Genomic DNA, 11,697 nt, shown 5'->3' with positions numbered 1-11,697 from the left:
TTAATTGTTTACAATTATATTGTTATGAATCAGAACTACTCTGAGGTGAGGGGGGGCAAAGGGAGGTAGAAAAAAAACAAAGTCTATGATTAGCATATGAGCTCCAAACTTGGAAATGGCTGAAAGTCAGTTGTTTGCTGTATGACTAGAGCCCAAGGTCACAGACATGATGCGCTTGGGCTGCAGAAGAAGAATAAGGACTGTTCAGTGTGTGAGCAGCCAGGCTGTGGAGTTGTGAGAGCTCACCTGCACCCCTGCCCACCTGCAGCAGGCTTCTCAATATAAAACTAACTATAAATTCACTGGAGTTATAATTCTTTTAATGAAAAAAATGGGGTCACAATCCTAGTAGCCTGTCAGGTTGGGAAGTCAATAACTATTAAAGTGCTTATACCTCTAAAAAAAATGGCAACAATCCCATAGAATGGTTTCCTGTAAGAGCATCCTATCTGAAGGTATCTCATCTTTTACAGTATTTTTCTAATTGTTTATCTTTTTTTTTCTTTTACTGTCACTGACACTCATTTGAGATGGATGATCCTAAAGCTTTTGTGTATTTTTTTCTTGGACTAAACTATTATTTACAGGGGGAGAGGGGCAAGAAAGGCTCTAGAGGGTCTAAAGGGGATAAGGGAGACCAAGGAGCGCCTGGATTAGATGCACCCTGTCCATTGGTATGTTCTGTTTTATCAAATGTATTGTTTTAAGATTTGTCAATGGGAAAGAAAGAAGGAAAACTTAAATTAAACAATGACTACTCTGGTATCACAAAAGTCACATTGCTCAGATAAGGTCCTGTCCTATTTCCACTGTAGTCTACGGCAAAGCTGTTTTCTTCAGTGATATATAGGGACAATTCTGTAAGCAAGTGGGCTGTTGAGTAACGTTGCCTGTTCCTTTTTTTTCAGAAGCTCAGAAAGGAGAGCAAAGGGCTTTCATTGTGAAAGTAGAGCCCTGGAACTCCTGTTGTGATCCCAGTTACAGATTCTGTTTTGGAAATATTTAACATCATCATCCTTAAGCAGCAATGAAATCTAAAATGCCTTCTTTTTTCCCCTCTGGGTAGTGACCAGCTGGTGTGATCAAAAACTAAGTCTCCACTTGATAACAACACAGGACACCCAGGTTAAGATACCCAGTGGGAACACAAATTGATATGAAATACAAAATGATCAGGATGACTACTTCAGTCAACATGACATCCTCTCACTTCATCAGGAGCCTCCTGTTACATTTAAAAAGAGAGAGAATGCCTCAACTTCTTCTTAATGAAAAAACTCTTCTAAAATCCTGTTGAATAGCCACAATGTTATATGATAACAAGTTCACAAAGATATAGCCTGGCTGTTTCAGGAAGCTCTAGGAGTGTAAAGTGTAATTATTGGTCCTTTCAATTCTTTCCTCAGTTAAACTATTTGTTATAGTTGAAACCACTTGTGTACCACAGTGCTAAATACAGATTACGTACCGAGAAAAATCTGTAATAGAAATTAATCTGTATCAAAGCGAAGCTGGGAAATGAAAATGATTTCTGAATAGAGAGATCTTCTTCCCAGTCCTCCGTTATTTAACAAAATCAGAGGCAGCTTCTGACTTTTAAAATATATTGATCCAAAGAGACAACTGTTACTTTTGATTGCCTAGATATTGTGTGTTTTATGTCTCTGACTGTCTCTGCACTGGGTATACAGCTTGAGTGCCCTCCCTGTGTAGGACTGGGCCTCTCCTCCCACAGCAGGGAGGTAGCTGGCATTGACTGAAATAATTATAGTGGTTGATTTCATGAACAGGGACACCGAGGTTTTAAAGGCGAGAAGGGTGAGCCGGGGTTACCTGGGCTGGACGGGCTGGATGCCCCTTGCCCATTGGTATGGTGTTACCTTCCCTTTCCTGCATGTTTCTGTTTGCTGCTTTTTTTAAATGCTGTTTGCTGATTCCTTCAACACTGGCATGGACTGTCAATAGATCCCTTTCTACCAGTTTCTCTCCTATCTCCACTCTCGCTTGCTTCAGAACGTGATCCCTAACCCTTTTGCAGTGAGTCAGGGTTGCTACAACCATCTCTTTGTGGTATGGGTGGAAACAAAGCAGCAGTGTGGCTGTCTTTCCCCATAACAAAGCTTGAAATTTCATTCCTAATTGCTTCATCTCAACCTTTCAGTTTTCCTTCAGAGTTTCTCCTGGACTGATACTTCAAAGTCTGACTCCCAAATACTTCAGCTTTCAATCTGATAAATTGATATGCTTAAATTCTGCACTAACTCAACTTTCAAGTATTTATATTTAGCCAGCAAAGTCTGACATCCTCCTACATTACTTAGGTGCCTTCCATATTTTAAAGTAAATCATAAGGATACATATATAACACAAATCAACCTATGAGAAGTATCTCAATACAATATTTCAATCCATCAAATTGTCAAAAATGATTTTCTAATTGTACTGTCCTAGAAACAATAAAGCATTCTACCCTTTTGGCACAGTCCCTTTCACTCATTAACCCTATTAATGTCTGAAAAAAAAAAGGATTTTGCAGTGTGCCAAGAGTTAAATTCAGACTCAGATGGAAAACTCTTTGAACTGAAGGACCTTCATGCAGAACCGTCACTCAACAGTTTCCGCTGTTCTGTGTTAAGGGAACACAAGCTCAAACTCTGCTGTTGACCGCTGTTGTGGCTGTATACTCAACATATCTGTTTTCCTTAATCTCAGAAAAGGTTACCCTTGTCTTAATCTGCGCAACAAAATGCTAAAATAACTATCTTAGTAGTTTTATTCACCTTCCTAAATACTCTGTTAACCAAAATATGACAAAGTTATTCAGGAGTTTATTACCACAGCTAATCTATGTCATAAATCCAGGTTTACCTAAGAATGGATGGCACCAAGTCTTGCCAGACATATGCAGCCCTTTGCACAAAAGGTGTAACCACAGGTAGTTCATTTGAAGCTCCCTGTTTCAGAAACAAACCAATTAGAAAACTGTAGGCACAGGCAGAAGTAACAGTTTTCACTCAATCTGCCCTCTGACAGCACTCTACAGTCATAACCAAACAGAAGTGCTTGGCTGAAAAGCACCTTAAAAGGGCCCGATCCCGCAAAAATCTGAATTCTCATTTCATGAAGGTTCAGCAAAATGGAGTGGCTTCAGTAACTTGTGTCTGTGCTGACCTCCTAGCCCTGGTGCTATCTTCAGAATGGGATGGGGGAAAAAAGAGTGGAGGGAGTTCAGTATGGGGTTTTTTTCAGCTGGTACTGGAGGGTGAGGCAGGTGGATTGGAGCTCTGCCAACATGGGGGGCTCCATTCCATCCACCCCACCCACCAGTGCCAACTGGGGAACCCCCAGAACAAGTTCCCTCTGCTCCCTTTCCCTACACCCATTCTGAAAACAGCACTGGGGTTTGGAATGGGGACAGGCATTGCTAGGGGAGAGTGGCTGCAGGCTCACAGCCTCTCTAAACAGCAGCTGGATTCCCCAACCCTTGGGACCCAACAGTAAACTTCCTGCAAAGCACCATGAGTTCCAATGGGGAGCTGCTCTTCTGTCTGTGCCTCATGTAAAAAAGAGAAAAAGCCCCAAACTCAGATCCTGCATCTGGGTAAATATATGCAGTAAAAAGTTTGTAAAATATTTACAATTTTATCTTTGAAACCAGCTAACACTACTGATACTCTTGGTATTCCTTGTATCTTGCACTTCCATTTGCTCTTCAGAATAAATAATTGAATGCTGATAACTATTTACAAAGCCAAAATTGTGAACATTTTAATGGCAACGACTGTTCTGAATACTGATTAAACAAACAGTTGCTGACCACATTCTCACATGTGCCATCCTAGCTGGCCGGAGAGGTTAGAAATGGAACTCTTGAATACATTTCACCTCCTACTAGTATAAGTCAGCTTTCTACGGCCCATTCCTAAATGGTATGAAATGTCCATTAATAAAGAATATCTTCCATGTTTTGAGGGTCTTGTAGCCATGTTGGTCTAAAGACATAAGCAGACAAGGTTCTTTGGATAAATGTGATATCTTCTATTAGACCAACTAAATAGTTGGACAAATTGTTCTTTGCAAGCTTTCGGGTACAAGCACCCTTCTTCAGGCAGAGGCAGAGTTTGCAGTTGTTTTGTGCTCTCCTTGGAAAGCATACTGGCATTCTTGCACACCGGCTTCTGTCCCATCCAGGAGAGCACAAAACAACTGTAAACTCTCCCTCTGCCTGAAGAAGGGTTTTTATACCTGAAAGCTTGCAAAGAACAATTTGTCCAACTATTTAGTTGGTCTAATAAAAGATATCACATTTATCCAAAGAACTTTGTCTGCCAGGCATAAAGACTCTACCACTGCCTTTGGAAAATTATCTGACTACTTTCTTTGGCATTACTCCTCTCAAGTCAAAATTACACACAGAGGCAGCATCATAATGCATGTCTTTTCATGATTGTTTTGTTTTGGGAAACTCACTAGAATATTTGATGAATTAAAACTCACATTATATATAATAATCGGGCACCTGCATAACTTTGGGACACTAAGCATGGTTTTTGACCTAAACTTGTTAATACGTACTTACTTCAGCCTGGCATTGTACTGACACATCTCACTGTTCTTCAGAATCTGCACAACTATTTATGGAGGCCAAAACTAAGCTTTTTAAGTCTGAAAATTTTTAATCTAAAAATTCACTAACAACCATGTTCCACAAGTTCCTTCCTTTGCAAACTAGCCTGCAACAAACACTTCCATGTGACTACATTCTTCCTTTGATCCCTAAACTGTAACTTCCCAGCTTCCTGTTCCCTCATACACCTAACTTTCCTTTTCCTCCTTCAGTGGACTACAAAATTAATTCCCACCACCACCAGTGTACCAATGGCAACATCACTACTTCCCCATTAGTGGATTCATAATGACTTATTTCCACAGACCCATATTGTGTGGGAAAGAGTGTTGTTGAGAAACCACATTAAGAAAAATGGATTTAGAATGTAATATGGTTCTACCATTCGTGATGATATTTGGTCCATCAAAGTCCCTTGAAACTGTATTTCATTTAACTAGTTTATCTTTCAATATAACATTGCATTTTCTTATTCGGGGGGAGGGGGGGCTGTGGGGGAGAGTCCTTTATTTTCTTTGTTTTAAAATGAGATATTAAACTTTGCAGATAATCTCAAGCAGTAATTCAGGAGCTGAAAACATATTAATCTGATTAAAGAAAATGCATTCAATTCATCCTTTGTCTAATTTCCCTGACTAAATAGAGTTACATCAGGGCATTTGGCCTAATAGCTTGATCTGTGAGAGAAACATTAGGCTACCTCTATAAGGATTTGATTGAGTTTTCTAACTACCAATGTCTTCACTCATTAGGTTAGGCTTTTCACATGTTCATTATTTCATTCCCAGTAGCTTCTCCTCATTAACCTCAATTTCCTATTTCTCAAGGTTAGATAATGCTGATGTGAGTAGAATTAATGTTTTACAAAAATTCATCTTCCAGTTATCCAGGCAAGGAGCACCCTGTCTGTTTCCTTTTAATAGTCAAACACTCAAAAGGTGCAAAAAATAAAAATAAAATATAAAAAAAACTCATCTAGAGATGCCTGACCCTGCAATCTTTTGGTACAGGATCTCCTTAATTTCAAAAGGAAATTGGCATAAAAAGATCTGCCTAATCCTGCCAGTCCTATTAAGACAAAATGCCTATTGTGTCAAGTATTCAGATTGCCACAAAGAGCCAAAAAGGTGAATTAAAGTTGGAGATTCCTTGAGCATAGGGGAAATTGTCAGATGGATGAGAACTGCTCCTGTGCTTTCTGGTCTTTCTTGATATAAGGATATTTCAGAGGCAGGAAGGAAAGCAGCTGGCGCACACTCCATTGCAGTATCCAATCCCAAAATAATGGCCTCTTGGATGCAACAAGTCAACAGAGTATAGAGCAGCTCTAAGGCACCTCTGTGTTATGTCAGGGACTAATTTGGCCATGGGCTGTACTAAGGATTGGAGCAGAAAGGGAATGGAAAGGTAACATACCATTTTGCTCAAGGGAGTGCTGTAAGCATCAGCTGGTAATAAGCATTTAAAATAACTCAGCTTTTAGTTAAACTGGGCAATGTAAAGTAATAGTAGATGAATGGGAGTCTTATGTTAGAAACCAAAAAATATCAGCCACATATTAAAGTTAACACAAAAAACAACCTTTTCTATTTACATATTAAATCTGTTGCAAAAATATTAAATAGTGAAGTCCATATGGTGATAGTAATGTAATTCTTTAAAGCATAATGAAACCTGTTCTGTTTCCTGTGTTACCATTTCAATGCCACTTGTCAGAAATGGAGTAACTGAACAAACTGGGTACATAGTAATTTCTATACTATGTTCTCAGCATAGCCATCTGGATTCTGGGCTTCACCCACACAGCTAAGGGACTAGACAACAGTATCAGGCTAAACTCATTATATTCCTCTTTACTGAAAGCACTGCTGTATTGAAAAGGCCTCATTCCCACTGCTTTCCTTCACACAGACCACAGAGAGCACAACTACAAAAAAGAACTAAAGGGCAAGGAATACCTGCATCAATCCTGTGACTCTTATTAAGAGAATAATTCTAACAATTTTACTTGATAATGTATGCCCACAGATAAATTGGCAGATCTCATTAGGAATGGTTAATGGCCGGTTGCTGCCATCCTAATGACTGTATCTGATTGCTTCATCTGTGTGCTGTGGCTTTGCCACATTCCCCCTATTAGCACCCCTGCTCAGAGTAAAAGTGATAAGCAATGTGACAAAGTGCCTGCTGACATTTCAGCAGATTTGACATAATGGACTTCTTACCAAAACCTAAGTTTGTAACTAAAAAAGTGCAGCATTCACTGAAATTTGGTTCATGAGTACATGTGATCATTCCCTTCTTTGGTGCTAAAGCAAGACTAAGAGAGAACGTACTGAAAGGAAAATATTTTCTAGCCATTCCTCAATCCAGAGGTTGGTGCAGTGCTTGGGATCTGCTTCACTGTATTTTATCATCTCCATGTTATGATATGGAATCATGTAATACCATAAAACAGTCATGCTATGTCTTCCACTGCCAACATCTGGGAGCTTTCATGAATCCTCCTCCATGGCTGTGCCAAAAACATTTTCAAAGTGCATGACATGCATCAGCCCTCACCCCATTACCCACTGAATATCTGATTTCTGGTTCAGACTAGGCCATATCTTTCAGATGGACATATGGGTTACATAAGACAGAAGGGAAATTATGTATATATTTGCCACATTCCCCCTACACACACACATACACACTCTAGACACTCATCCTAGCCCAATTCTGATTTAAAATGTTTGTTGCAGCTGTACTAGTTAGCCCTTTCTGTCCTTCCCTCTTGATTCTATCTCCTGTGTCCTAAACTGTATTTGTTTCTTTACTGTAGGGGGAAGATGGCTTGCCAGTTCAGGGATGCTGGAATAAGGTAAAATAGCCTTGAACTTTGGGGGCTGTGCTGAATTAGAGGTATTGCTGCATTTTGCAGGTGCTTTTTTGTTAATCTAATAAAATAGATATGTAAAGTGTACAGAGGATTCCCACTACAACACTCTTGACAAACAATAAGCAAACCCATCTATTTAATCTATAAAATACTACACAAAATATGGTCTGAAAGTGAGGGGATTTTATGAGGACCTTTGATACTTCAGATCTTGAAAAAGAGTTAATAATTCCATGAAAAACAATTTGATATATTAATTGTAAGCAATACTTTCTATTCATAGATCTCCAAGCACTTTCTAAATGTGGGTAGGCACTGATATCCTCATTTTGGAGAAACTGAGACAGATTAAAGACCAAAATTGTCAAAATTGAGTATCTAATATTAAGCACTTGAACCTAATTTTAGGTATGCAAAAATAATAATTGACTTGATTTTCAACAGAGACAACCACAGATAGTATTCAACTGCATTAACTTGGAGTTATCATATAAATGAGGGAATTAATATCTTTGAGACTGGATGTCTAGCTTAGGTGTAGTTGCCTTTTATAAATCTCTCAAATTCTACTTCCCCCACCAAGTTAAATATTGAAAACTCTCACATTAGGCTTTGATCCAGCAAACTTTCTGTGATCTCATGGACCTCTGACTTAGAATGTCCAACTTTAGATGCCCAGACCTGTATTTTCAGATAAGCTGAGCACGTGCAGTTCCCACTACTTCACTTAGATTCGTGGATGCTCAATAACTCTGAAAATCAGGTCCTAGGTTTCTAAATTAAGACACTCAAAACTGAAGCACTTGAAATTATATAAGCCTCAACCTCTTGGTGCTTCTGCATGTCATCTGCAAGAAGGGTCTAACGTAGGAATTAGCTAACTAAGAGTATGCCTGTATTGTACTAGGTAGGGTTATACTGAGACATGCAAAATCAGCTGTTGTTCGCACTAGCTCCTAACACAGAAATACAGTACCCATGATATAAGTACAGTGCTGTGCCCAAACTGATCATCTGTACTGTGAGGGCAGAGCTCATGGGTACGACATTTTGCTGCACCAATGGTTACCTTACTTCCAGTTTGAGAATTACCATATGTGGAGTGGGCAGACGGTGTCTTAGTTCAGCTCTGTCCTGTGCCACATAGACACACCCTAAATATTGGTAAAGTGCTTTGAGTTCTTTAGATAAAATGTGCTGTAATAACAGGTACTAACTTAATGCACCATAATCAGCGCTACTGTGCAGTAGCACAGATGAACACTTTTTATGTGACACTAATGCACGATAGATTAATTCTTCTGTGCATTAGCACATTAGCATGTTTTTTGCCAGCTGTGCTAACACGCAGTAGAATTACTCTATTGCGATGTTAGCGTCTCATGTAGATGCGCCCACTGTGTCAGAACCTAAACTCTCAGGAACTCGAAGGTCTGTTTGAAGTTTGCAGCCATGACTGTTTATACTAATCCTGACAGGGCAACTTCTGGATGTGCCCACTGGGCTGAAGATTCCTTGTCCATGATTTATATACACAGTCACACAAACCATCCCAACCCTTTAAAGAAAGGCAGCACAGAACCCTGCTCGAGCCCCTTTTCCCTTCCTTTTTGACAGGTCAGTTGCAGAAACATAACTGGGAATTCTAGCACACTAGGTGGGATAGGGGAGGTGCTGAGCAGAGGAGAATTTTACCATAGACCAAGGGTAGGCAACCCCTAGCATGAGTGCCAGAGCATGGCACTTGAAGGCATTTTGCTTGGCGCACACACCTGGGGTCAGACAGTGGGGGGAGAGACCAGGGCTGTGCTGCAACAAGGATCAGGCCTCTCCCAGCTCCCCTCCCATCTGCCCCTGGCACGCCAAAATCTTACAAGTCAAGGTTGCAGGTGTTTTTGGCACTCTGCCTAAAAATGTTGCCAATCCCTGCCACAGACTCTAAAGACCTTGACTGCTGCTGCCACTGTGGCCCAGTCTTCCCTCACACTGGGGGTTGCCACTATATGGGCTGTCTGCACACTAGTGACTGTTCCTGTGGCCACTGTCATGCAGGCTCCTGGGGATCACCATACTTGCCTGCCCTTAGTTACGCTACTCTTCAGTTGCATAGGAATTACTAAATCCGTAAGACTTTTGAGGCTTACATTATGGCTCCTTTTCAGGACCAGCCCCTTAGTCTTATTACCTGCTATTTGTGTTAGTGCAGAATGTAACTCCACAAGCAGCAAGGAGCCGCACCGCACCCTAGCATGGTGTAGGCTCCGGGTGGCCACAGCAAAAACTACGCGGCAGCAGAGGAGGAGGAGCTGCTTTCCTCCTCACCAAGCAGCAGTTTCTGCCCAGCTGCTGTTGCCACTGCTGCCACTGCTCAGCCTCAATGGGCAATCCTGGAGCTGGCACAGGGCATGCAGTCGTGGCTGCACACACTGGTCTCCGCCGCTACTGCTGCATGCGGCGAGATGGGAGAGAGTGGGCGTGGGGCGCACTGGGGCTGTGCATTGTTGGGGGGGACGGGGAGGTGCCACAGGGGGCGCAGGCCCTCAGCTGTTGCGGGGCGGGGGCAGGTGTTGACCAGCTCAGGGGGGTTCATACAGGGGTGAGCTCCCGTGCACACCCCACATACCCTCAAACCTTTCCCGCAGACCCCACAGCCACACTCTCCCCCACACACAATCACACACCCCACAAATACCGTACCCACATACACACATATACCCACAACCCTCCATACCCACCCACAGCTCCCCACAAACCCCACATCCACCCACACCCCCAACACTCCTGCACACCCCACACACTATACAAGAGTAAGACTGCATTTTGAACTATTATGCAATCACTTCTACATATACAGCACGCACACACACAAATTAGGACACTTTTTAAAAAATTAAATTAATATATATTATTATGAGTCTTTTATAGTATAGTATAGTATATAGTTTTTTATAGTAGTCTTTGTAGTATATAATTTGTTTTTTCCCCCATTCTAAGATGGCAAACCCTCTTCCCCAAAGGCGTACTTCCAGGGAAAAAGGGGAGGGACTTCCAGTGGCAAAGGCCAGAGGTTAGGGATGAGACTTATGGTCCCAAGATGGAGACCAGGGAGCAGTGCACCTGTCCAGGGGCAGGGCTACCCATGTGGCCCTTGACAGCTTGCCAAAACTCAGTAAGTGGCCCTCCGCCAGAAATAATTGCCTGCCCTGGATTAGGGAGTCATCCATCATTGTCTCTCCTCCTCACTTACGAGATAAATGAAGGAAACATACCTGACTGCTTGCTCTCCTAGTGTATGTCCTGGAGCATGCTCATATGACAATGTGCGCCCTGAAATGCATTTCCCTCTAATAAAAAAAATCTTTCCAGTTGTTTGAACCGTGCAACTAACTCGGGTTTATTTTCTTTTGCAGTGATGGTTCTAACCATGGACTGGTCTGTGTGTGTTTTTGTACATAGAATATTTATTTTTATACAGTGTTCTTCTCTGAAATGCCAAAAGTTATGCATTTTACAAATTATCAAAAAGCTGCATTTTTTTGTACAGAAAATACTAATTTTCCCTTTTTCTGTTTGTCAATTCTTTGTGTATTTCTATGGCTATCTTATGCTTATTTTGTTGTGGAGTACAGCTGTAATATTTGCATGATATTTATGCACTCTTGATAAGTATTGGAACTTAATAAATTATTGCATTAAAGTACCAAAAGGAACTATTTCATATCGATTTAAAGCTCATTTTCATTCCCCATCCCCAAGAAAATAATTCAAGAATATTTTAAAGTATTATGAGTGTTCTGTACTAAAATGAAATATAACAGCTTATCTCTTTTGTGAATAAATTCTGTGGGAACCTGAGCCAACCAGCAATAATAATGAACCTAGGAATTTCTGTTTATTAATCACTGTTAGGCAGCATGGATGTCTTGTTCAGTTTGCCCTATTCTAGTGCTATCTAATCACCCCTAGAGGACTGGTGCTATATCAGAAAAGGCACCTGTTCATCACTGAAACGTGTAGGCAGAAAAACAGGCATATACATAAAGAACTGTGTTAAATGTGTTGGACTGCATTAAGACGGTGAGTCCCACATTACCAGTTAACCAGCTGGGAGGAAGAACACTTGTGATTATGGTTCCCAGCTCAGCACAGAGCCCAAACACCTGCCTAATATTACACAGGTGAGTAGTTT

General features: G+C 41.0%; 1 protein-coding gene across 4 annotated transcripts in view; it reads left to right on the top strand.

Moving 5' to 3' along the window:
- Positions 1-11,328, top strand: part of COL13A1 (collagen type XIII alpha 1 chain) — a 216,933-nt gene extending 205,605 nt beyond the window's left edge. For all 4 annotated transcript variants that reach the window (XM_019507839.1, XM_019507838.1, XM_019507837.1 and 1 more), the window contains 3 exons: positions 588-674; positions 7,452-7,490; positions 10,919-11,328. In XM_019507839.1, the coding sequence (XP_019363384.1) occupies positions 588-674; positions 7,452-7,490; positions 10,919-10,921 (129 nt within the window). In that variant the 3' untranslated portion in view covers positions 10,922-11,328. The remainder of the gene's footprint in view (positions 1-587; positions 675-7,451; positions 7,491-10,918) is intronic.
- The last annotated feature ends 369 nt before the right edge of the window (positions 11,329-11,697 follow it).

Source organism: Gavialis gangeticus, unplaced genomic scaffold (genome assembly GCF_001723915.1).
Source record: "Gavialis gangeticus isolate Ggan-Ray unplaced genomic scaffold, GavGan_comp1, whole genome shotgun sequence".
NCBI classification, from domain to species: Eukaryota; Metazoa; Chordata; order Crocodylia; family Gavialidae; genus Gavialis; species Gavialis gangeticus.
The sequence above is the reverse complement of the archived record's forward strand: the minus strand, read 5'-3'. Positions and strand labels throughout refer to the sequence as shown.